This window comes from Monocercomonoides exilis, assembly GCF_001643675.1.
Source record: "Monocercomonoides exilis strain PA203 chromosome Unknown scaffold16-1735695, whole genome shotgun sequence".
In the NCBI taxonomy this organism is placed as follows: domain Eukaryota; phylum Preaxostyla; order Oxymonadida; family Polymastigidae; genus Monocercomonoides; species Monocercomonoides exilis.
Window position 1 is genome coordinate 1151694 of NW_027150561.1, and position 26801 is coordinate 1178494.

General features: G+C 38.7%; 6 protein-coding genes across 6 annotated transcripts; 3 read left to right on the plus strand and 3 right to left on the minus strand.

Annotated features, from left to right (window-relative positions):
• Positions 1-3912: 3912 nt before the first annotated feature.
• Positions 3913-6798, plus strand: MONOS_13287 (uncharacterized protein; the record flags this gene model as incomplete). The annotated part of the gene is made up of 1 exon (XM_067865978.1): positions 3913-6798. One exon carries the CDS (start codon positions 3913-3915, stop codon positions 6796-6798), a length of 2886 nt encoding a protein of 961 aa, XP_067729663.1.
• A 5267-nt stretch (positions 6799-12065) lies between these two features.
• Positions 12066-13274, minus strand: MONOS_16710c1 (uncharacterized protein; the record flags this gene model as incomplete). The annotated part of the gene is made up of 1 exon (XM_067869590.1): positions 12066-13274. One exon carries the CDS (start codon positions 13272-13274, stop codon positions 12066-12068), a length of 1209 nt encoding a protein of 402 aa, XP_067729664.1.
• A 2955-nt stretch (positions 13275-16229) lies between these two features.
• Positions 16230-18762, plus strand: MONOS_13288 (uncharacterized protein; the record flags this gene model as incomplete). Its single annotated transcript, XM_067865979.1, has 4 exons — positions 16230-16380; positions 16539-17031; positions 17696-18255; positions 18446-18762. The coding sequence occupies 4 exons, from the start codon at positions 16230-16232 to the stop codon at positions 18760-18762; spliced, it is 1521 nt and encodes a 506-aa protein (XP_067729665.1).
• Positions 18763-18806: 44 nt separating this feature from the next.
• Positions 18807-20279, plus strand: MONOS_13289 (uncharacterized protein; the record flags this gene model as incomplete). The annotated part of the gene is made up of 2 exons (XM_067865980.1): positions 18807-19317; positions 19675-20279. The coding sequence occupies 2 exons, from the start codon at positions 18807-18809 to the stop codon at positions 20277-20279; spliced, it is 1116 nt and encodes a 371-aa protein (XP_067729666.1).
• Positions 20280-21340: 1061 nt separating this feature from the next.
• Positions 21341-22396, minus strand: MONOS_13290 (uncharacterized protein; the record flags this gene model as incomplete). The annotated part of the gene is made up of 1 exon (XM_067865982.1): positions 21341-22396. One exon carries the CDS (start codon positions 22394-22396, stop codon positions 21341-21343), a length of 1056 nt encoding a protein of 351 aa, XP_067729667.1.
• Positions 22397-22856: 460 nt separating this feature from the next.
• On the minus strand, positions 22857-23428 carry MONOS_13291 (uncharacterized protein; the record flags this gene model as incomplete). The annotated part of the gene is made up of 2 exons (XM_067865983.1): positions 22857-23059; positions 23341-23428. 2 exons carry the CDS (start codon positions 23426-23428, stop codon positions 22857-22859), a joined length of 291 nt encoding a protein of 96 aa, XP_067729668.1.
• Between the last annotated feature and the right edge of the window lie 3373 nt (positions 23429-26801).

The window sequence follows — 26801 nt, forward strand, 5'->3', positions numbered from 1 at the left end:
CTGAGTCTGCTTTGTGTTAGAACAGGGAAATTGGTTGTGAGCGATCTGTCTGTGATTCACAATTCTTCATTTGAAAACAACCGACAATGCAGTTTGTTTGAGGTTCGGGGAAGTGGATTAATGGACGTGAAGCGAATGAATATATCGATGGATGCAGCTCATTCAGAAGAGAGGAGCATCCAGAACTCGCTTGTGAAATTGGAAGGGGGAGAGTTGAAAATGAAAGATGTGAGATGGATCCAAACATTCAGCGCCACAAGTGTGATGTCTCTGCCTCAAGGATCGCCTGTTTCATTGCCTCTGGATAACTGCACTTTCAACAACATTGTGAGGACAACAGCTGGATCATCACTGATGAATGTGGGTGAAGGATCAAACTCAATAACTCTTGATGGATGCACTGTTGATGGGTGTGGAAGTGAAGTCTCTGAGTTTGGAGGAGGAATGATGATTGAAATGGGGAATGTTGGTTCATTTACGATGAATGGAGGTGTTGTGAAGAACTGTTATGCCTCAGCCACTCAAGGGAGAGGAGGAGGGATTGGGCTGAAAGTGAAAGACACAAATGCAGAGTTTCTTATTTCATCAGCATTTGAAGGAAATCGAGCAAAATTTGGGAGTGATATTTTTGTTGATTCGATCGATCTGGAGTCAACAGCAACAAGTGGGAAAATTGCCTCGTTAACACCCTCATTTGATACAAAGAGCAAGATGCAAGGATTCAACAATGGAGATGAATCAGCTCCAATTCCGCTATGCGTTTATCTGATTCCTTTGCCAGAAGAGATTGTTGTGAGCAATGTTGATGCTTCTGACAATTCTTATTGTGGATACGCTGAAATTCCGTGTCAGACTCTGAAGCATTGCTTGACAAGGCAAGAAGAAGAAAAGAAGATTGTTATCTTTGGGATGGCGGAAGTGAACAGTGAGCTGACATTTGACTCCTTGAAGCACACAATCCGAGGGAAAGATGGAAACAGTGGATGGAAGGTTATTGATGATTCTGATGGAAGTGAAGGAAGCATGATAACTGTCAGTGCAAATGCGAACATGAGCTCACTCATTTTCTCTGTTCCTTCTGCTCTTCCAAATCACGAAATCTTCTTCAGTTCTTCGTCACAATCATTTTCGCTTGAAGATTGCACACTGACTTTTCAAGATTCCCAATCAGCGTTGTCTTTTGTGTTTTTGTCAGTGTCAGCAGGTGAGGCGTCTGTTTCATCGTTGAATGTCTTGTCTTTGGTTATTGGGAACTGTCCGTTGATTAATCTTGATGGAAACAATGCTGCTGGAACATTCACTTCCATGAATGTTGAGGATATTAGCTCGACAGAAAATAGTGTTTTGTTTGGGGTGGCGAATGGAGCATCTTTGACGAGTGAAGATTCAACACTTTCAGTGAAAGCATCTTCACAGGCAGATTTGCCATCAGGATCTATTCGAGTTATTTCCACAAATTCCGCCAAGTTGCTGAAGTTCACAAACAATACGATGAGCGGATTCAGAGGAATTGAAGGAAATGGAGGAGCTTTTGAATGCACACTTGGGAGAGAGTGCTCTCTGGAAATAGTTGGAGGGCTGATATCTGGGTGTGAGAGCAAAGGAGGAAATGGGGGAGGGTTGTGGGTTGAGATGAAAGAAGGATCGACATTCACTGTGGGAAACATGACAAATACTAACTCAGCAAGGACAATATTTTCGAGTGATGAAAGTGGTTTGTTGCAACTGGTGAGCTGCAAGGCAACACAAACAGCAGGTGGGGAGCGTGGATATGGGGGAGGGATTTATGTTCATTTGGATGATGGAGCGAGTTCATTCATCTTGAAGGATGTTTCATTTCCTGGGTGCGATGCGAGAGAAGGGAAAGAGATCTTCGTTAATGCACATGATCTTTCAGGCGTGATTGACAGAAACTCGATTAGATTTGATGTTGATTTGAATAACTTTTCAAAACTGAGTGGATTTGAGAGATCAACGCTGAATGAGACATTTGCCATTCCGCTGGTGGTGTATTTGTGGAACAACTTTTCTGCATCAGCATTTGTTGGAGGAGGATCGTCAAGCCATGATTTTTCGATGTGTGGATATGAAGCGTTTCCATGCACCACGATTGCAAAGGCAGCATCTGTTCATTTTGAAGGGAAGAAAAAAGATGTTACTGTTCTTGAGCCATTTGTCTTTGGGGATGAATTGGGATTTGATTCGGAAGAATGGAGCATCAAAGCAAAGGAGAATGAAATGAAGTGCGGAGTTGCTGATCTGGCAGAAGGAGCACAAAGTGGATTGATGGAGAGCACAGTCACAACATCTGTAACTGGTATTGTATTTTCGATATCTCAATCGCTGACATATCATGAAAGTGTGTTTTGTTGTCGTTCAGAGAAGCTCACACTGAGCAAGTGTGGGATGGAAGGAGGCTCTGAGGCTATAACAACAGTGTTTGTGAAAGCTATTGGAGGGGTTGTGGAAGTGATTGAGTTTGGATCAGAAAGTGTTGCCAAATGGGGTTTTTCGTTTTTCATTGTTGAAGGAAATTCCGAAAGTGTGCCTTCGATGAATATGACGAACAGCAATTTTGGAGAAATCTCATTTGTTGATGGATGTGTTGTTGCGTGCCACAACGGAAATATCGAAGAGATATCTGGTTGCACATTTTCATCGATTACACGCTCGAAGGGAAGTGGAGGGTGCATCAGCATTACGAACGAGAACGATAATGATGGAAGAGATCACAAAGTGGAAATAAATGACTGCACATTCGAAGGATGTGCCGTTGATGGGGAGGAAGAAGAGTGCGGTGGAGGGGCATTCTTTTTTGAAGCATCTCCAAAAACGAATCTTGTGGCAAATGAATGCACATTTGATGGTTGCACAGCACCATATGAAGGTGAAGTTGTTGGATATGGTGGAGGAATAATGCTGAAGATACTGAGAGAAGAAGAGGTTAATGGATGGTTTGTGATATCCTCACCTGTTTTTTCACCAAACAAGCCAAACAATGCGAAATATGGGAAGGATCTGTTCGTTTCGTCTCCATCGCTTGCCAGCAGCGTCAAGAACGAAACACTTCCATTTGTGAGAGATAGATTGGAGATGCTGACTGAAGACTCTCTGAGAGGATATGACGGAGGAAACAGAGAGTGTGCAATCCCGCTGATCTATTTCTGGAAATCTATTGGATCGAGCGTCTATGTTTCACGAGAAGGAAACAACGTGGTTGTATGTGGATTAGAAGAATATCCGTGCGGATCCGTTGATTATGCGCTCAATAGGGCAAGCAACCTATCTCTTGAAGGGATGATAATACAGGGGATTTGCGATGTGAAGAGGGAAATAAGGTTGCGCAGCATGAAAATGGAAGGAACAAATGACGAATCAGACAAAATCAAATTTGTTCAAGCGATTGAGGGAAATGCAGACGTTGTTGTTGAATGCAACGGAGTTACTGAATTTGAAAAAGTGGAGATTTCGATTCCATCATCCTTTGACAATCCAGCAAAAATTTTCATCTGGACAGGTTCAGATTCAATCAAAGCGAGTCTTGTGTGCTGCTCAATCCATGCATATTCTAATGCTGGAAACAATTTATCCTTTGTTCTGATTTTGGCTGCAAAAGGAATTGTTCAGATAGAATCGACAAAGATCACAGAGCTGGGATCGATGCACGAGATAATGAGCATATCAGTTGATTGCAAAGTGTTGATGAAGAATGCAGCATTCGAAGATATTTCTTTGAATGGAGGAAGTGTTTTTGCTCTGGCCGAAACGCGGATATCTGGAGGTGGAAGCAATGCAGCCGACGAAGGATGGAACACCATATTTGAGCAATGTGCATTCCTGAATGTGAAGCACAGTTCATCGGGAAATCCATCATTGCTTTGTTGTGGTGAGCAAAATGTTGTGAAATTGAAAATGAATAATTCAACGATCCGTGATTGTGGATCAACAAGCTCGAATGAAGGGGGATCTGTATTCTTTGGACTCAGCGAAGGCGGGTTGTTGGAAATCAACCACACAAATGTGACAGAGTGTTTCTGCTCGAATATTGGGAGAGGAGGAGGGATGTTTTTGAAATCACAAAGTGCCTCGCAGAAGGCATTGCCATTTGTGCTATCGAACATCACATTCCGAGGGAATGCTGCATTGAAGGGGAGAGATGTGTTTGTGAAGTGCACTGACCTTGACTCGCAGATAAGTGAATCACAGTTCCTAATAAATTTTGGGGAGCCATTTGTGAAGGAGCTGGCAATATGGGGATGCACAGCAGACAATTATGAGGATGAAGAGGATCTGTTGGGAAGGGTGTATGTGTTCAGGAGCGAATTCATATTTGTGTCATCGATTGTGGGGAACAGCAGCGACAGCAAGAATTGTGGGGAAATGAAGAGCGCATGCTCATCGCTGAATGTTGGGGTGAGCCACATCATCCCGTCTGATTATTCTCAGCTGTTTATCTGGAATGAAACAGCTTTAACAGGCTCGTGCTCTGCTCAAAAGGTGACGACCAAGTCAATGGAATCGAATAGGAATGCCGAGATAAAAGTGAGTGAGGTTGAGTTGGCAGGGGAGGAAGTTGTGAGAACTTCGGAATCTGTTCGATTTGAGAGAGTGTCACTTGTTTTTGATGGAATGTGTAACATTGCCTGCTCGTGCTTAATACGCCAATTGAATGGATTTCTCTTTTTGGGATCTGTTTCATTTCTGGCTGAGAGTGGATCACTTTGGAATTCACAGAACAATTTAGATTTTTCATTGTTAACTGTTGAGGATGGACTGCTCGAGGGAAGCGAGTGCAGCATATGCAGCTTGCAATTAGCAAAGTCAGCGTTTCGTGTGTTGACTTCTGAAAGCGTAAAGTTTCAGGATCTCACAATCAGCAATGTTCAATGCCTGAGCTCAGTGATAGAGTGCGGTATTAGCCAGAGTGTTAGCATTTCCAAATTGAAAGCAGAAAATACAACTCTGCAAAATGGTTGTATGATTTCTTCGAAAGAGAGTTCTTCTTTGCTTTTTTCATTGTCATTATCATCATTTGCGAACATCAGCCGATCATCATCTGGACCAAGCGTTATTTTCACGTCTCACGCAAAGTCTGCCTCTGAAATGTTCAACTGTTCATTTTGCGAATGCGCATCAGCATCTGCGAAAGGGAGTCAAGTGGCAATGGTCTCTGCCGATGAGATGATGGTCGATCAGTGCAAGTTTGAAGGGAATCTTGCTGGTGGTTCAGAGGAAATGAATGTTGCTGAAGAGGGCATCTGCGAATGGAACGGCTCTGTTGTTGATTTCTCTGATTGTGTCACTGAGATAAGAGACACAACAGTTTGCGACTCCTCGAAAGGCGGGTTGACAGCGAGTGGCGGTGCTGTGACGATTGAAGCATGCAATTTCAACAACAATAATCCATCTATTTTGCACTATCCATCGGTAAGACGGAACATCATTTGCTCAGATTTTGGGGTTGTAAATGTGATGAGTGTGAAAGGAGGAGATGGATTGGAAAGAAATACTTCACTTTGGATATTGAATGATGGATGCAGCTTTGAAGGGATTGTTTCAGAGAGGGATTCATCATTCTTTATTCCTGTTCTGGAGAGTGTGGAAGCAAAAGAAGAGACAGATAGAATGAAGTTGACTTTCAAAGGGATGCTTCTTGTTCCATGCAATCTATCATTCGCAGTTGTTAAGAAGAATGGAGAAGAGAAAGAGATTGAAAAACATGATTTTGAAACAAATGGGTTTTTGACGGAAAGAGAAGTTGAAGGGAGCGTGGGAAAAGATCTCGTCAGCAACTGTGGAGAAGAGGTGGAAGTGAGTGTATACATTTTGTTTGGAGATAAAAATAGTCCATCATCCACTGATTCTATCATTCTGAAGAATAGAAGTGTTAAAGTGAAGGATGACGAAAGAATATCTGAGGAAGATAACAAAATCGAATGGAGTTTGATTGCATTCATTGGTTGTGTGATAGTTGTTGCGATTCTGTTGTTTGTAATAATAATAATTGTTGTGCTTAAGAAGAAACAAAATAAAGGTAAAAGGAAAGTTGGAGATGGAGATATAGAAGGAACAAAGAATATTGTGAGAGGGGAATGGAGAAAAGAAGATGTTGTGCAAAGAGAGGAGGAGGAAGAAGATAAGGTGCAAGTAGTATTGGATGGAGAAACGGGAAATGAGATGGGAATGTCAACAGAGAAAGTCGAGGAGCTTGATGTACATGAGAACAAAGAAGTTATTGAGAATACATTTGATTGTGAGGAAGTGATCGGAGTGATGCCAGTGAATTATGTTGAAATGCAAACAGTTGCTTTGCTTCAAAGCTGTGGAGAGGATGGAAGCATGGAGAGTGCTGCTTGTGCGGGTGGAATAGAAGATCAGAATATGCGAAAAGGAGATGGAAAAGCGAAAAGGGGGAAGAGAAGGAAGGGGAAGAAACGAAGGCAAGTGGAAGAGATTGATGAAATTGGGGATGAGAGGGGTGGTTCGGAGATTGGATTGAATGAGTTGGGTGGAGCAGCTTCTGATGATGGAAGAAATGGAAGTCCAACAGAATATTATATTGGGATATGTTCAGCACCAAATAGCCATTTTTCGATGATTGGAGACGATTCAGAAGATCAGGGGATGAAGAGAACAATGGAAGAAGAAAGAAAAGTGGTGAAAGAAGTCAGAGAAGAAGAAGGAGAAGTGATTAAACTCAAGAAAAGGAAGAAAAAGAAAAAGAAAAATCAGAAAAGGGAAGATAAATCGGAAATTGTTAAGGATGTTGCTGAAATGGGGTTGATTGATGCGGGATAAAAGGCTGTTGATCAAGATAGATAATATTGTTGTGGTTGGTTCAGAAAATGAAGGAGGATGTGAGAGAGGGGAGAATGAAGCTCAGAAAACAGAAAAAATAATAATATGAAAGAACTTTCAAATGATTAAAGCGCTGATGGAACTGCAGTGCTCCATGAAAATCAGTTCATTTGCGAAATGAAAGATCCTCCCAATTGAACATTTTTGCTGTATCTTCTTAAAAGAGAAGAGTCGGGATAGCTTTGCCTCAATATGAACCAGAGATTGTTTCCATTACTGTTGTACCTCATTCTTTCACAAAATATTTTGTATTCATTGTTATTCAATAATTTTATTTTTGCAAATGCTGTGTTTGTGTATTTTTCCAACAGGAAGTATTAGTAGGAAGCATTTCACTTTATTCGTTTAATTTCAGAAATTTTTTTAACTGACTGTAATGTTTTTGTTCAATTTTCTTCTTGGCTTTGACTTTTTTGAAATTCTAAACTATTTCCTTTCTTTTTTCGATATTTCTGTCTCAGCATCACAACTCATTTACTTGTCTTTTTGTTTGCTTGCTTTATCAATAGTTATCTAAAGGGATTGATTGCTTTTCTTCTAACAAACAGTGCAAATGAAAACTGTCAGATATTTTCATGGTTAGTTTCTCTTTCTTTCAATTGAAGGGTGTTATGCTTTTTCTTTTTGTATAAACGATAATATGATAACAAATAGACATAAGTGGAATCATAATTGTAACATTTTTCTTTTGTGAATTAAACAAAATTGTTTCAAAAAAAAAGATGAGCCAAAAATGATACATCCATAAAAAGGTTCAAAAAAAAACCAAAAACTTTGAAAAACAATTTAATTCTTTCTGTAACTTCATTTTGTTTCTTTCACTCAGAACACTCAATCTGATTTTCACGTAAAAGCATTATTGATCAAGTATGGAAAAGATCTAAATCAGTTTGTAGTTGGAAAGTCTTTTTAATCTGTAATCGTTGTTTTAGGGATGCCATCTTCAAAAACTCTATCACTCATCATTTTCCATTTTATTTCTATTGGATTGAGATCAGGGGTTGAAGAGGTACAAGGGACAATGAGTATTCGATTTTCTTCACAGAAGTTTTTTTCAAGTTTTGTTCTAAGAATAAGTGTGTTATCATGTTTGAACCTCCAGCAAAAAGACCACTTTGCATCAGCTTGAGGTTACATAGAATGCTTCAAAATATGTCTAAATCCTTCTGAAAAGTTCCTTTTGTTAAATATTCAGGAAAAAATGAAAATTGAATAATTTCATCAAAATTTCATACCGACACTCCAAATTGTTCACCACGATGGATGTGATAACATTATCTATCATTTACATTCAAATTGTTGAAACATAATGAGTTGGAATAAAATTTTGATTAGAATCTTCAGTTTGCATTTCACCCTGAAAACAAAACAATAGGAACTTTACATTAAAATTTTAACATATTCACATGATCAACTGAATTAATTGAATTTTCGAATGTTAACAATTGACTCTTGAAATCCATCCCAACTGCTTCCCATTCCATAAGTTTTAACATAAACTTCTGATTTAGGTGACCGTTTGAAATAAAATCGTTCAATGGAACCCATGTTATTATGCTGTTATCTGTCCTGCCGATGTCATTTTTTTTTGTAAGTTAAACAATAATGCTTTTATTTATTGTCATCTCTCAAATAGCACTCGGCAAAGAATTTTCTTTGTTGTTTTGTGCAATTCGTTTCGAATGGTCTTTAATCGAATCGAGAACTTGGATAAAACACTTCACAAAAGAAGTCAAGCAGTTGTTCAACAACAATGAACGCCAGACGCTTCTGTGACATCTCAAGCCCTCTGGATACGATTTTCATGTAATTCAATGTTAACAGAATATCTGTTCTTTTAAATAAGAAACGTTGGATGTAAAAATTTATGCTTTGATTTTCTTTTATCACAGCCTTTTTGTGTTGATTCATATTTGTTTATTATTTATGTCATTTCGTTTTTATGCAAGTTGATCAATGAAAAATTAATAATATCGAAAATAATTTTTCATTCGAATAATGAATGCGTTCCATTTAATTTTAAAGTGCAATATTGAAGTTGGATCAAAGACGATGTTTCCTCTTTTTTGAACCTAATGAAAATTGTGTTCTTTTTTTTCGTATGGAAAAAAATGAAACTTAAAGCCTTTTCATTGAAAAATTGAACACTTTTAATTGACTTTTAGTTATCAAAAAACTTAAATAAATGAGCACATTTCTTCTTATTCAAAAAAAATCACTTTTTATCATTTGTTATTATGTCAATGATGTTTGTTTTCCAATATGTTAATATAACTTTTTTTGAAATAGAAGAGTGATTTGTAAAGTCGTTTGAGAAACAAAGTTTTTATGCTTTGAATGAAAAATCTTGAAAGTCTATATTTTTCCCGATATTAAAAAAAAATCATTAATAATTCATCAAATTAATAAGACACTGGATTTTGTAGATTTTTCTATGACAAAATTTCTATCTGAGCAGAACTGCCTTGTATGGTGGTGTTTTCCTTGTGTCTAATCAAATCCGAATTTTTTATCATTTCTGAAAACTGTAATTATAAGATACAGCTTTTAGCAATGCAACTTTGCTGTGAACATTTGTTTGCGAGTTATACACACTTGTTATTTTTGCATCAACGTTACTGTTTTATTCTTCAAAAATTGCATATTGAACAAAAATGTCAAAATTGAAAACTCCATAATTGATTGCCAAACCATCAAATATTGCTTGAATTTTAGAAAAATTTTTTTTTCGGTATTCGAATGTCAGAACATATTCTCCATCATATGTCCTGCTTCATTCCGAGATTTCTTCTCAAAGAAACCATCTCCATCTATTCATTTTTCACTCTTTCTTGATGTGGACACATCAGAGAAACAAAAATAACTGTAATTTGATGTTGTAAGTCAAAAATATTGTCATTCATTATTTCTTCAGGGAGGAAACCAGGGCCTTTGATATTCAAATGGGAATTTTTTATTTTTAACTTTCGAAATGTTTGCATTTCATTTCATGAATAGAAACAAAGAAAAATAGTAAACATTTGTCTAAATATGGGTGTTCATTTTTGAAATCATATTTTTTTTATATGGGTGATTTTTTTTGACGTCATAAAAAAAGATCAAAAATCGAAATAATAATACTTATTGTGGTATTCTTTGATCAAAGAGAAAATTGATTTATAACAGTATTAAGCTTTTATTTCTGTCATATATATTTGTTTTATTGTTATATTCAAAAAAACACACCTTTTTTTATGTTTTTAGTTAAAAAGGATTTTTTGATCAAGAAAAAAAAATTAACCAAAAATAAATAAAGTTAAACCAACAAAACTCATCGAAAATATAAAATAAAAGATTCTTAACATATCAAACAAAGATAATAAAAGGAAAAAACATTTGAAAAAACTTATAAAAATGCAACAAATTTGTGAATTTTTTAAATACGAAGAAAAAGAAATGTGTTTTCCATTAATCAATCTGAAACCTCATCAAAAATTTCCACATCTGCTGATCTGCTCAACAGACTTAGTGAATTTTGTTTCAAAAAATGAAGGAGTTACAATAATTTATGATAACATCTTTCATAAGCTCTTCTTTTTCTCTTAATTCTTCATATGGGGGAAAATACTATCATTCAAGCTTTTTTTGCACAAAGCACGAAAAAATTGCTTCATTTATAACATAATTAAACTTAATTAGATTAAAAATTAAATCGAATTATTCTTATCCGCAAACAAACGTCATAGATATAATAACAAAATGTTTTGTGAACTCACACGTAATTCAAAAGTCGTTCTCATTTTCAATAAATTTTAATCGCAAAAAGAAAATCAAAAGTGTATAATTTTTCAATGAAAATGCCTGAAGTGAAATGTTTTGCCCCATATGGAAAGTGTCCAGGGCGAAGGGATTGGGGAGTGATTTGGAGATGATATTTTCACAAGCAAATACAATGATATTTTTCATTTTGAATAATGGAATTTGAGCAAAAAACGTAAATTTCTCATGTTTCAGAAGGGAGGGAAATTGATGGATTTGATTGAGAAATGACTTCTGGAATATGGATTTGCAAATCAGATGATGATACACTTGAAAAAGGAAGGAATAATGAATTTTTATTGGAGGGAAACAGATACCAACTGAATAGAATATAGACATTGGCTAAAAAAATAGGTTCTGAAGGTTTGTTGTTGTTTTTTTTGAAGTGATTATTATTTTGTTTCAAGAATGCTGAAAGAATGAAGGATTATATGGCTTTGAAGAAGAAGAAGAAAAGCAGGGAAGGAAGAATAAAGAAGGACAGATGAATTGCGAGATAAATCGAAGATTCCTGGTATTAACCTTTGGAGAAGAATTATTTTTGATAGAACGCAGTGAGACAGGTTTGCTCGGAGATAATGAGTATTGATCACGATTTATGGGAGGTTTAAGTGAAAACTCCACCTTCCCAAATTCGACGTGGAAAAAAAGGTGAGATGGAAATATGGACAATGACATGTTAAATAATAAAAAGAACATTATGAATTGTACACTTTTATTCCCCACAGACTTCGCCTTTTCGCCTTGGTCTTGAAGACCAATGGGCAGGAGACATTGCCCCTCGGAGCTGTCTCCTGCAGGCTGTGCAGGGATCCGGTGATGCGAGTATTCTTGTTGGAGCAGAAAGAAAAACCACTCTCGCTTTCGCGAGGCGTGGAAAAGAAAACTGCCTATGCAGGACTCTGCCTCCCGCACTTCTGCTGGTCCAGTTGCACAAATTCATTCACCACACGCTGTGTGGGCTTATCTGCCTCTTCTCTTCGCAAATAGTTCAAAAAACAAAACAAGGAGTAGGATTATTCATAAAACTTTCAATTTATTCCATGTTTCTCTATTCAGGTTATATGAACACACTGATCTGTTCAGTCGGTTGATCCTTCTCTTTCTCCTTCCACATCTCGCACCTTTTTTCTCGTCATCTTCTCACAAGCATGTCGCTTTCCTTCGCACACAGCCGCTTTGAGTCTATCCATCCGCGTTTCCATTATCTCGGAGCAAACCTGCCTCACTGTGTTTTTATTAATTCGCAACGGAGCGAATCATCAAACGCAAGGAGCAGGTTTTCTCCTCAATAATGAGTCTCGAAATCCCTTTTCTTTCCGTATGTGTGATCTAAAACCCCTTTTCTAGTACGCTCTAGTGCTGCGGATGAGTTGAGAGCGTGCGTGTAGTGGTGCTGACCTCCTGCTCTACCCCCGCTCCCTCTTGGGGTATCTTTGGGGAGACATCGATCTGACCCTTGCCTCCTCAGTGTTATCCCCTATCTGTCCTATTCTTCTTCCACTGCGCTTCCTCCGATCCTTTGCTCTCTTCTTCAGCGGAGTTGAATCCTTCTCTCCCATCAGCTCACAGATATTATTGGGAATAATGGAGGGTGTCTTCTGGCGACTCGGTTGTCGGGGTGTTGAGCTTTGTGACTGAGCCATTTCACCTCTGTTTTCATCTCCACTCTGCAATTTCTTTCTTCCTCTTGATCGCTTTCTCGTAAGCTTCTTCCCTATCTCAGATCCCGCTTTGTGTAATTCCTCTGTGCGATCCTTCATATCTGCATCTGCTATCTCTAGCGTCCCCTCCTTCGAATCTCCACTCTTATCTGGCTTGTAATCTTCTCCCCTCTGGAGTACTGATCCACCGATTGTCTCCAGGATCCATCTCGTGTCTTGAACTGGCAGCACGGTGTAATACTCCTTGGCCACTCTCGAACCCTTCGCCCATCTCGCATAAGCATTGATAGCCTTCCAGTCCACTCCTTCTTGTCTTGCAAAGTGTGTAATCACTGCGTGTCTTATAGAGTACGCGATGAAAGTTTCGGGAATTTCGTTCTCTCTCAAAATAGCTGTTAGTTCTTCTTTGATCTTCTGTAGGTTAGCGGGTCTACTCCCCTCTATATCGAACCACACATGTTCGCACTTAAAGGTCGTCTTCACATAGTCCATCCAACATTGAAGCGCCCATATTGCATCGATACGTGGGTTGGGATGTTTCCGTTTTATAACTTTGATAATCTCACCTCCCGACGTCTTTGTTCGCACTTGTGTCTGGACAGAGTTATCTTTAAATATCGTTGTCACACTTCTCATTCTTTCCAGCTCTGCTGGGCTTAAAGCACCAAAGATCATGGTAAGGATGAGGGCTCTCCTCTGGAGGATCTGTGGGTCCGTCATCTCATGGGTGGCTTCTGCCCATTGAATGATTATTGTGAGATCCCACATCGTCTTGAACCGTTTGCCCTTTCTCGGCTTATCTCCCACATAAGTTTTTAGAAAAATTTCTATGTCCTCTCGATCAATCTTTGTTTCTCTAAATAGGTTGATGGAATCCAGTATTTTCCGTACTTTCTGATGAATCACTCCATTTGAGAGGTTTGTATTCGAGAGTGTTTCGGTGAACTCTGCCATAATCCATTTTGCATCTTTCTCTATAAGGTGTCTGTTTCATCTATTCTTTCTCTGTCCAAAAATTGTTAAAAAATTTGTGCAGCGCTCTTCACGTATCTCTCTCACTCTTTTGATTTCTATGTATTGCTGCTGCTATGTATTTTGCTCCAATGTGATCTCCATATGTTAAAAAGAGATCCATTCCAGGGGAATTTTCCTCTCCAGTGTGATGCTTATCACCTCTCCTGGGGGTAATTTCCAGCCTTCCCTTCTCATCTTCGCTCCTAGGATCATGCACTCCTGAAAGGTCCTGAGGGTCTTTGTCAAATGCCCTGGCTGCAGCAGCGGGGTCCAGGTCTGCCCCCGCCAGGCTGGCAGAATCAGAATCGTTAGTTCCCTCTGAGCTTCGTTCATCTTCTCCTTCAGCACCCGTCCAATATTTCTCAGGAACGTGTGGACAAACACTGCTTCGTTTTCTTACATTTCTCTCCCTCTCTTCTTTCTCAGATAGGATAGTCTCCAAGTTCTTCCGCAGGGAACCTGTGCAATCTGTTCTAAGATTGTATCTAGAATTTTCGGTGCGATTGTTTGTAATATCTCTGCGACTTTTTCCTCTCTCAGTGCATGGTTCGGTTTTTTCAAAGTCCGGCTGAGTGCGTCTATCAGCATTTAAGCTGAGATATGCGGAGTCTCCTCCGAGTATCATCACACCGCACTATGCGGCTTCTTTCTGGATCCGCATCTCGCGTTCTTCAGCGGTCTCATTCTCTGTCTTCTCCTCGCGATTCTTCGCGGATTACACCTCTTCTGTCTTCTCGAAAAGTTTCGAGGTTTCAATATCTGCACCTATCTTGTATTAATGCGCTGTTTCTGACCTTATTATCAGTTCGCAATTTCTCTCAATTTCTTTCTCTTTCCTTTTTTCACAGCAAACTCAGCTTTCTGTTCCCTCAAACACTTTCGATCAAAAGCAATTTGTCACTCTATAATAATCTCGCGACAATACACGGCTCTCTTATATCTCTCAGTCCCGTTATATTTCGCGGTTTCACTTATGTGATAATTTCTTTTATAATGAGTCGTTTCATTTCTAATTATAAATTAATTATATTTCACTTCTTTTGTTTTGATATTGTTTCGTAATACAGCTTGTCGATATTTCCTATGCAAAGCCTATCGATTTAGTGAGTTTTCTATCTCTATTGTCATCTCAATGCGAAGCGCGGTTCTCTGCTCTATCTCCTCACATGATCTCGCGATAAAACGCTGTTTCTCTCTCCTCTCTTGGACTAGCGGCAGAGCGAGAATCTCTTTTCTATCTCTATACTCATGATCTCAAGACTTAACGTAGTTTTGTTCTATGTGAAAATCTCTTGAATATGCACAGCCTCATTTCTATTGATTATTTTTCAGCGGCAATATAATTATCCTTAGACTTGCGATTTATTAATGAATATGTTTTGTTGATGCAATTATCCATATCTTGCGTAACCGCGCTATTCCTGACTCTTATAATCTTCCTTCAATATTTAGCAAATTATCTATTTATCCCTATTTCGCTGCAATATGCGGCTTTTTTTCCCTTTTAGTCTGTGTAAATATTTTTCTTTCTTATGTTTTTTCATTCTCTGAAATAAACTCTTGAGTATGCATGTCTTTATTTTAATTAATTATATCTTAATAAAAAGGAGATTCTTTCTCTATTAAAATCTCTCTGCAATATATTCATATATCTTCTTTAATTCTTGAAATATATAAAGATTTCAAAATTTTTCTACATCTCGCCGCATTTGATGGCTCATTTTCCTAATAAATAAATTAAAAAATATTTTGCAGTTTTATTTTCCTTGAAAATACATTGAAATACATATCTTTATTCTATGAAAATGGTTAACGATTTTTCGTGGTTTCAATTTCTGAAATTGTTTCACGGCGTAACGTTGAACTCTGTCCAATGATTATCTTTCAATGTTTTGTAGCTTCTATTCTTGTATTGTCTTTTCACTATGCGCGGCTCTCTATTCGTCTTTATTAGCTGTGCATTATCTCATATTCTGGATGATGTCTAACATGCTCAGATCCTGGAAAGTTCTTCAATAATATTTTCCTCTCTTGCCAGTTTCAGAATTCGATCAAAATCTTTTCCATCACCGTCTCTGTATTTTGGTAACAGGCTGTTGCTTCATTTTCATTGCGGACAATTTGGATCTTCTTTGAATTCGAGTATTGGAGAAGTTAGATCCTAAACCACCCGTAAATCGTAATCAATACTCATTATTGAGGAGCAAACCTGCTCCTTGTGTTCGTTGATTCGCTCTATTGCGAATTGAGGAAAAAAGATTTTTTGTGAAATAAGGGAAGCGAAAGAAGAAGAGATGGAATGAAAAAGGAATTGCTCAATATTTCATATTATTTGTTGGAGAGAAAGAAAGAGATTGAGCTGAATGTTTGATGGATTTGGAGGATCTTATTTGGCAGGAAAAGGATACAAAAAATTGAAGAAGATGAAGAAGTTGAATCATTTTTAATAATCTTTAAAGGAGATGCTATTAATTTTGAAGGATTGTACATTTGTTCTGCTGGAATCTTTATTCTTTTCGAAACATCGAGAATTTTTGAGTCTCCAAAAGATGCATCTTCTTTTTCCTCATACTTATCTTCGTCCATTTTCTGTTTTTTTGATTTTTGTAATCGTCTCATAGAAGATCGTCGATTCCGGTTTCTCCTTTGATGCTTTATCTTTCTCTCTTTGCAGCAAGCATTCAAAAACGCACTCTGAGCCTTTCAAAGCAATTCCTTATGAGAGGATTGAAGATTAAGTGAATTCGAAGAAAAAGATGAATTGGCTGCAAGAGGTGCAGAACTTTTCAATAAAAGTGCATAAGCACGTTAATTATCAAGAAAGTGTTTCATCAATTCCTTCTCTTGTTTGAGAGACGCCACAATCTATGGGTCAGTCACCACATTTGATCAATGATGTCTTCTTCACAATTCCCTGCGATTGTTGGACTTACGCCGTCTGCTGAGGCTGCAATGCAGAACAGTGGTGCGCAAAGCCAACCAGGGACCTTGTCACAACCGAACATCTTTTCTTCCGCTTCAATTTTTTCGCCTTCGTTATCGGAAAGTTTAACACACAGGAGGTAACACATTCGGATGACAGAAAGGAAAATGAAGATGACTTGGAGATATCTCAACGTATTGGTCAGGAGTTTGAGGACATTTTCGGACAAACGCCGAATATTTCAATTTTTGATCGAAGGTTTTCCCCATGATCCGTCCAAGATGTTGTTGGGGAGTATTCAACACAGGATTTCAGCCCTTTGTTATCTCAAGAACCACCAGTTTCCAAGAGAACAAAGAACTGGATTAACGACGCGTTAGATCAGGCGGGTTCCAAGGTGGAGATTTTTCTTTTCCAGGCGATTAAAGCTGCGCTCATAGGCTTCGCCGAGATACCGACTTCAAGTGAAGGTGCAAAACAAAGGCTGGCTGACATCTTGATTTTGGTAACCAAGGCGCTTCAAGATGCACGAACGGTTCGAATTCAAGGCAGGTTCGGTTTCAGAGCTGCCACATTAATGAGTACAGACGCTTCAACGGGAATCCTCACAGAGAGACAGGAACTGATTCTCAGAGAAGCAAGACAAGAAGCTAAATTAAAAGGAGGTTTCCAAAGACCAGCATTTCCTCTTACACGAGTTCAGCCTTCTGCAAGAGAACAACCAGATACACTTAAAAGAAGATTTAGTTATTTCCTTCCTCGTACTAACCCGCGGTTTTTTCGGAAGTCTCCCCGGTCCTAAGCGCTCGAAAGAAGACAGCAATTCGAAAGAAGGAGGAGCCAGAGCGGTTGGAGCAGGAGACCAAGGGGGCGTCAACAATTTAAGGTTCAGTTCACAAGGAGACAGAGCAGAGGAGGCAGATAGGAGGAAGAACAGCATTGTTTATCTCGGCACGGAAGCGAATCGGAGGAGAGAAATTGATAAGCAGAGGAGTGCAGGCCACGTGGAAGAGCAAGCAAGCCAGAAAAGCTCTCAGAAAAACTCAATTCAGAGACGGAGCGTTGCTTCTCAACCAACAAAAGATCAAGGAATTCAAGAAAATATTAGAAGAATAAACACGAACAGGAGTCGTTATCCCGATGGAGCAGGAGGATGTGAAATACAGAAATAATGTTTTCCTCATTCAAAAGAAGTCAGGCAGCTGGAGACAAATTCTCGATTGTCGGAAACTGAATGCAGCGGTGAAAAGAACACATTTCAAGTGTGACGGAGAGAAAACAGTGGAACGGCTGATAAGACGGAAGGATTACGCTGTATCCCTAGACTTGGAACAAGCTTATTTCCTAATCCCAGTCTCAAAAGAACTAATGCCCTATCTTGCTTTCAGATTCATGGGAAAAGACTACTCCTTCAAAGGCATTCCTATCGGCTTTGTAGATGCACAGCGCCTGTTCACACATATTATGAGGAAGGTGACAGTGGAAATAAGAAGGAGATGGGATGTCAGAGTCATTGCCTATTTGGACGACCTTCTTTTTCTGTATCAAGATCAGCAAATCTTGAAGAACATAATACAGGAGATAATCGTATTTTTGGAAAGCCTCGGTCTGCTGATAAACAAGAAGAAGTGCAACCTCATACCGAGTTCGCAGTTCCGTTTTTTGGGATTCGAATGGAACACAACCAGCTTCGATGTTTGTCTCACGGAGGAGAGAAGAAAGGCAGTGCGAGAGTTGTGTCACAAGTGGGAGAGAAGGTGCATAAGAGTCAAGACTGTCAGAGTGAAGGACTTAACATCATTCGTAGGAAAGCTCAGTTCTACACGCTTCGTTCTGCCAGACGCATCTTTGCACCTCCAATCAATCTTCAAATTGTTGCAGAAAGGAGTTTTAACAAACGGATGGGATGGAATGATGAGGCTGAATGCTTCAATCCTCCAGCAGATAAGAAGAAGGAGATGGACATTGAGGAAGAACACCAGGCGCAGACTAAATCCAGTGTTTATTCCAGAAGCAGTTATAACCATAGATGCATCTGAATGCTCCTGGGGAGCAACCCTCAGAATAAACAGAATGTCACTAGATTGTCACAGTCGTTTTCCATTCTCCGTGAGAAGCCAATCATCCAACTACAGAGAATTAAAAGCAGTAGAACTTGCTTTAACTCACTTTGCCTCAATCTTATCAGAAAGTCGGATATCACAGTTACAACTTCGATCAGGCAATTCGGCAGTCGTTTTCAACGTGAACAGATGGAATGCAGGAAGGAATCTTCGCCCGACACTCAAAAGGATATGGACATTGAAGGAGAAATTGAAAATAGTCTTGAAAGCAGTTCATCTCCCCGGATTGCAGAACACAAGAGCCGATGATTTGCCCCGCCTGGAAAGAGCAGGAGACTACAGTATTACGGACGAAGATCTCTCTCAGATTCTGGAGGTACTTCATGTTACTCCGACACTGGACACCTTTGCAGCTCAACACAATCACAAGGTCGAGCGTTGATGCGGAATAGGAAGCCCATTGGGAGAAGACGGTCTGACATATCCATGGAAGAACGAGTGCGTTCTGGAACACCCCCCAATTCCACTGATTCCAATGACGATTCGGAAGGCACAGAAGGAGAGAGCACCAGTAGTATTACTCCTGCCGAACTGGAAGGGGCAGAACTGGGATGTGTTATTGGAGAAGACACATCATCGGACATTCGAATGGAGGAGTCTGAGAACAGTGTTGAGAAAGGGGCCATCAATAACAAACACAGGTGCATGTCTCCCTCCAGGCAGATTGAGAGTCATATTGATCAATCCACCAGAGAGAAAGGCGAGAGTTGGTGGAAGAGAGCGTTGGAAGAGAGATCTTTCCCAGTTTCATTGGCAGAGGAGTGTAAATCGGGAATTGCTCAGTCGACTTGGGACGGATATTTATTCGGCTTCGAGCATTTTGGAGAACAGTGGGAAAAGAGTGATATGTGCATAATTCCAGAGGATATTCACGAGTGGGCAGCTCGATGTTCCAGTATATTTATTACTCTCAAAGACAATGGATTGAAACTGTCATGTTTGCAACTCATCCGCTCAACAGTTTCATACTTCACAAGCTTGGTTTTCAACACAAATTTGGGGGATATTCCTATTTTGAAAATATTGTTCAGAGGGTTTAGAAGAACGGAGATGACAAGAAAGAAGAAGATTCAAGAGATCTGGAATCCGAAGACCATTCTGACATACTTTTCTAATCTTGGAGAAAATCAAAGCTTGAGTTTCAAACATCTGACAATGAAAGCCATTGTGCTCACCATGTTATTCACTGCGTGCAGGTTGACAGAGTTGGAATGAGTTGACATGGAAAGATACAGATTCGAGCAGGAAGGAATATACCTGGACACTAGGCAAAAAACATCACTTAATCGAACAGTGATTTCCGTTCCATTTTTGAATGAAAACTCTTCTGTTTGCCCAGTTTCGGTCATTCAGGTTTTGTGGGAAGAGATACAGAAAAGAGAACCAGATGGAAAGAAATTGTTTTTAAATACCGAAACATTTCATCCTCTAACGGTGGAAAAAATCAGACGATTGGCAAAGAAGACGTTAAAGGAAGCAGGAATTCCAAGCCATTTTACTCCTTATTCAATAAAGGCTGCAACACTTTCAACGCTAACGATGTTTGGAATTCCACCAACTCAGATTTCGAAGTTTGCCCGTCTTTCCCCTAGAACAGACACTTTGGTGAAGCATTATGTGAAGGCCAATCTTGCTTCAACTTTGGGGAAAGTGATTGCCTCAACTTTGAGTATTCCCAGTGAAGAGTTAGCAAACAATCCTTGTGCAGAAAATGGTGTCAAGATGTGCGTCAGACCAGAAAGAGACCAGAAGAACAAAAAGGAGAGACGAGAAATGGAATCTGGGATGGTACTGAGGGATAAGAAGCGCCTGATGAAGCCATGTTTGAGTGAGGAAGAAGCTAAAAATTCTGTTGAATTCCCTTCTAGAGTAGACGAGCCTGATGAGGAGATGGAGTAACAGAAGTCACTTGGAGAACAATTCATTATTCGAACAAGATCACAAGCAAAAAAGGAGGAAGAGAGCAACAACGCAAAGAAGACGCACACTGTTGTAGTAATGATGGCTTCATCATCCAACTAATTGATTCTCTCAAAAAGAGAAGGAATTGATGAAACACTTTCTTGATAATTAAGGTGCTTATGCACTTGAATTAAGAAAGAAAGGAAAGAATCAATTCCTTCTCTTTGCCCACCACCGTTTTCACTCCCATCCTTTGAAGTTCTGTTTTCAAAACTGTTCGTGTTTTTTGTAGTTCCTTCTCTTTGCGCCTTTTGGTTTTATAAGCGCAAAGTGGCTTTCATCCAATTCACCAAAACACACAAACGGGCGACTGACCCAAAGATTGTGGCGTCTCTCAAACAAGAGAACGAATTGATTCTCCACTTTCTTTTTTAAAGAAGAGCGTGATGATGAAAATGGAATAACCTGATCGTTTAATGAATGATAGAATATAATACTGGATAGTGGTTTAATCCACACATGAGAAAATTCAATTGTTGAAAAGAGTGAACACATGGAATTTCATGAAAGACATGGAGCGAAAGAAAGAAAAGATGTATCTGGAGAACTCATTGATGATGAAGTCAGAGTTGAAGAAGGTCGAAAACGATGAATTCGATTAGAAAGAAGAAGAATGGAAAGATGAACCAAGCCGCGGAGATTGAATAATCGATGAATAATAAGTGGAAGACACAGAATTATGAAACGTTGGAGATTGAACAGAAAATGAAGAGTTGGAATTCTTTGGAATTACACAACGAGAAATAACAGAAGACGAATCTGACTTTGCCAGAAAACTTGCGAAAGAAGATGAATTGCAAATTCTGTTCTTTGCACCGTTTTCTTCTTTTCCTTGCTCTTTTTCTTCTTCCTTTTTGCCTGTTGAACTATTTCGCTTGCCTTTTGTTATTAACATTTCCTTTTTCTCTTGCTCAGCTCTTTGCTCTTCAATATTAATGTTCATTCCCTTTGAAGCTGAGTCCACAAGTTTTGAATGCTCTTCATCCACAACCCACAAATTATTCAGCATCAACCTCTTCTTCTTCCTCTTCCTCCTCTTCCTCATCCCTTCTTCTTTCATATTCAAATCCTTCCTTGTTCTCGTTTGCAGCTATCTCTCTCATCTTATTCCATGCATCCTGGTCTGCAGCTTCACACACATGCCACTTTTTTGTCAGCTCACACAGCCACATTACTTTTCGCAGGTCCTCTGGCTTCGGTGGCAACATTGAAGCAGCTTTCTTTTTCATTGAGGTTGCTTGCTGTTGAGAAGGAACAGGATGCACTGGAAACGAATTCCTTGAAATGGAAAGCTGAAGCAACTCATCTGAAATCAATTGTCTCTTTTGAACAATAGCAGTTTCATTCACATTTTCAATAGGAAGATTTCCTGTTTGCTCTTTTGGTGAAACCTCTTTTCTGTTTGTTTCTGTCTTTTGTGCTTGTTCTTTCACCTGGTTGACTGTATCCAAAGGATCAAAAGCGATTTGCTCAGACGAAGAAAGGTGCAATTTGTTTAAAGTTAAAGTACCATTCCCTCCTTCCATGGCAAGCTGTCGAATAGCAGGAGGAATAGAATCAGAAGAAGCAGAGGAAAAAACAGGAGATGAAGAAGATGACGAAGAAGACGAAGAAGAAGAAGTTTGCTGAGTTGCGGATTTTTCATTTTCCTTCGTTCGAATAGGAATGGACTGAGGTTGAATAGCGGGAGAAGAAGCACCCGAACTTGGTGAAGAGGTTGAAAGAGCTGTTGATTCTGAGTCGATTTTGTGATCCTTTTTGAGATGAGCATCCAAAGTCTTCAGGGCCAACAGAAGAAACTGAGTTCTTTCTTCTGCTGTGAGAAATGAAGATGGATGAAGCGAAGAGACAAAACTTGAGGGCGAGTGGAATGAAAGAGAAGGAACAGAAGATAACGATGGTGAAAGAGAAGACGAAGAAAGAGCAGGCAAGGATAGCGGAGAAAGTGAACCAGGAGCAGCAAGATTAGAAGCAGATGGATGAACAGCTTGAGATAAAAGGAAGAGAGATGAAGAGATTCTGAATGAAGGAGAAAATTGAAGTTGGATGTTCATAAACAAGGACGAAATGACAAGCGAAGAAGTGCAGTTAGAGAGAGGATGAAGAGAAATATTCTCATTTGAAGCAAAATCGGCAGCTGAATCAAAAGGCGCAACCAAATTGAGGGCAGGGTATTTCTGCATTAGATTCATCTCCATTGAATTCTGCGAAGTGAAGAAAGACACCAACTTTGAGAACGAAAGCGAAGAAGACTGCTTCGACAGAGCATCTCTTCTTCCAGGAACACTGCTCTGACTGAATGTTCTTATCCCTTTCTCCTTCTGAAACAGCAGAGGCGATCCTTTCCCTACTCCTTTCTATCCCTTTCTGTGTGTTTCTTCTGTCTCCTCTTCGCAGTTCCGCACAGGTTTTCTTTTGAACGCTCTTCAGCGCTCTCATCAGATCCAACCGCGTTCTTGTCTGTCTCGCGTCGACTGCTGCAAACATGGGCACTTTTCGCATCTTCTACACAAATTACCCATTTTCCTCGCTTTTGATACGCACATAACGGAAGGGCACATCCTGTTCATCGCTCAAATCTTCAAAGCCAGAATTCGCTAAATCATTCAGCATGCTGTCCAATTTCCTTTCTCTTGACAAAAGTGGCGTTTGGCTATCTTTTGACTCTTGTTGTGCATCGCTTACCGTTTTGTTCTCCTTCTGGTTGATCTGTGTGCCTGTTCCAAGGTGTGGTTGTAGTATTCCTTGGAGTTTTCTTTACAGATTTTTGTCTTTTTCCTCTATCTCCTCCTCTCTTTTTCTTCTTTCTCATTCCCATTTTTCGATATTTACTGTTGTTTCTTCATCAGACAAAGCAGTTTTTCTCTCTGATCATCAGATTCCAATGAATGAAACGTGATTTTCGCCTCTTCATCGTCTTCTTATCCTTTCTCGTTCTGAAACTCATCTGGCATCGCCCTTGCCACTTCTTTGTTCAAATCCTTCACACCCATCACACCTAACGTCACCACTTCTCCTCCAACAACAACAACAGCAGGTGACACTTGCATTGTTGCTGCACCAACATCTCCTCTCCCCATCTCCATCCTCCGTCCATTCGCTTCCCTCGAGTATAATGAATCGTTCCAAAGTCGCCTCTTCCTGAAGAATATTGTTTATGTTGCGGAGGAGATGAAGGTGAAGGTGGGGGAAATGGAGTTGTTTTTGCTGTGCGAGCGATGAATGAGGCTCTGGTTTTGGCTCATCATTGTTTGTTTCGCCTTTTTTGTTGTTTTTTATTGATTCTTTGGTGTTTGCATTCTTTTCTTCTTCTGTTTGACTGTCTTTCTTTTGAAGTCTTTCAACACTTTCCTGAGCTTTATTGTTTTCATTTCCTTTCTTTTTCATCGAAGCACTTTGTCTTGTTTCAGTGTCATTCGCATCATCATCATATGCTCCTTCCTTTTCACTCACATCGCTCTCCAAACTATCAGTTGATTCGTCATCTGATAGAATTCCCCCAACATTCACCATATTCTCATAGCTCATCAGCTTCAGAATCTTCTCATCATCTGCATAGTCCTCTTCAAACTACCATCCATACATTTAGCTTATGCTCCACCAGTCGCAGTCGTCTAACTCTTCCTCTTTTCTTCTGAACACTTTCACTATCTCCTGTATCTTTCTCCACCCCCTATTATTCTTCATCTTTCTTGTTCTGTCTGCGGAGTTTATCCAGTACTTTATATAGTTCTTTTCTTAACTTTCCAATCTTTCACACAATGCTTTTGTTCTGTGACAGTTCATATTTCTGATGCACTTCCTAATGAAGAGAATCATTGATAATTTGATAATAATTTCATATTACATATTAAAAGCAATACAATAATTGATTTTTGAGTATTTTGTGAATTATTAATAAAAACAAACTTCGTCAAAAATGAAAAACAGTTATCAAATTCACATTGAATAATCTTTCTGTTTGTTTCATCAAAAATTGTCTATGTGCCAAACAGAATTACCAGTTTCTAAACAAATAGGTCAAAATTCTTATATTAAGGTGAAATAACAAAGATTTGTTCCAAACCTTTTATACAGCTTTGTCATTATATGTCAAACGTTTTCGCACATTAAATATATAGAATAACTGCAAAAAAATGAGAAAATCTTCGAAGACAGTGCATGGGAAACAATTCATTTCACACAACACTTCATCCCAAATAAAAAATATGTAAAAAAACAAATTATTACCTTCTTTTTCCACAAACAAATTTTCAAAAAAAGCATCAGACATGTTTATTATCGTTATTTATTCACATTGAGCAAAATAGATCAAGGTATTCTTAATGGTGCCATTAATAATAATTTGTATTTTTTATGATCAAAAATTTCAAAAATGAATGATATTTTTATATTTTTGTTTTATTTAATTTGTGAATATTATTGCTTTATTAATGCCAACATGTCATCAGAAATTAGTTTAGTATTTTTTATTATTTGAATATAGGTGGAAAAAAATAAATATTATTTATTGCTATATTTTATTTTTTTTTTATTAAAAATATTGACAGAAGCTTAAAAATAATGTCCAAATAAATTAATATTTATTTACAAAGTTTATAAAAGGTTAATCCTGATTTCCATACTTTTATTGAAAAGTATTTTAAATACTGAAACCATTTATCTAATGCTGGCAGCGACACAACCTCATCGTCGCATTCAAAGAAAATGCTTTTCTCGTCAATCAAATGCTTTTTATCCTTCACAACAGCAATGAAATGTCCATCTTTTAATTTTGATGTTGAATGAATCACAGTTCCACAAACCTGATATTTTGCTGCAATCATATTATTGTCAGAGAAGAATTTCAGTGCAGTTTTTGCTCTCAAAGGATCAATAAAGCAGATATCAAAAGTGCCATTTCCTTTTTCAGCAACAAACAGTTGAGTTGGAGGGGGATTGACTGATGAAGGTGTCAGATTGTTATGAAACACACACAAAACACAGGGAAAAGCATCAAGCCTGATCCATTTCAATTCAATTCTTCCAGTTGAACATTTTCCACATTCTTGTTTCATTTGATCCTCCTCCTCTTTCACAACAGAAAAATAAGAATTAAAACCTTCAACAATGTCAGCGTTTGATATTGTCTCCTCCAACATTATTCCACTTGGCTTTGAAATCAAATGATTACAAGACTGACATTTCATAAACTAATGAGTGTGAAGTTGAAACTTTTTAATAACACCATCATCCTCCTCCGACAATAACTCCAAAAATTTTTCATATATTGAAAGAGAACCCTTTGGTTCCAACAATGGTCCAAAATTATCCTCATACATATGAATCATTCTCTTCGTTCCCAAAAAGAATTTCTAAAAATCACACACTCAAACATTGCAGAACCAATTGAAGCGATTGTCAATCTGTTCAGTTCTTTTTGCTCGAAAAGCTCCTACCCGAATCCAGAGATACAAAACATTGACATTATGAACTGAATGAACAAGTTTTTCCCAGATTCCTCAATCCTCTTTTCGACATTTTGTTTTTGAAAACACAAGATCTTGAACCCACATCACCATCAATCACATGCATTGATAAACAGTCGATAAATCTCTCAATTGGTGCAAAAATCAGATAAACTGTGTCAATTTTTGAAGGGTTTTTTTGAATTGGATTCCATATCGTCATCTTCGTTTGAAGATATTTTATTTTTGCTGTGAAAGAGTGTTGCTAACTCTGGCTCATAGGGTGAAAAAGTTGACAAAGTTAACGAGGGAGAGGAAGGGGAGGAGGAGGAAGAAGAACAAGAACAAGAAGAACAAGAAGAGGAGGAGGAGGAGGAAGAGGAAGGAGAGGAGTGAGATGGAGGAGAAGGAAAAGGAGAGGATGAAAATAAAGGAGAGGAAGAGGAAGAGGAGGATGAGAGAGAGGAAGGAGAGGAGCAAGATGGAGGAGAAGGAGAAGTGGAAGGGGAAGGAAAAGGAGAAAGAGAAGAAGACAAAGAGGAAGAGGAAGAGGGGGAAGCAGGAAAGGAAGCAGATGAGGATGAGGATGAAACTGTTGAAGGATGAATATTTAAAGGAGTTGATGGGAAAGAAGATGGAAATGATGGGGAGGAAGAAGATTTAAATGAAGATGGAGAAGCCATATTCGAAGAATGGAAAGAGGATAAATTTGAAGGAGAAGGGAAGGATGAGGAAGAAAATGAAGTCGATGGGAATGAGGAGGAGGAAGGAGATGAGAATGATGGGAAAAATGAAGAAGATGATGGAATTGATTTTCCTGATGGAGGAAAAGCAGAAAACATAAAAGGAGATGGAAAGGAGAGAGGGTTGATTGAGGAAGATGAGGATGATGATAATGTTGAAATTGATGATGATTATGAAGATGATTTTGGAGTGTCATTGAGTGAAATGCAATCTTCTGAATCATCCATTTCCATTTCAATTGTTTCAATAATTTCATTTTCTGCTCCAA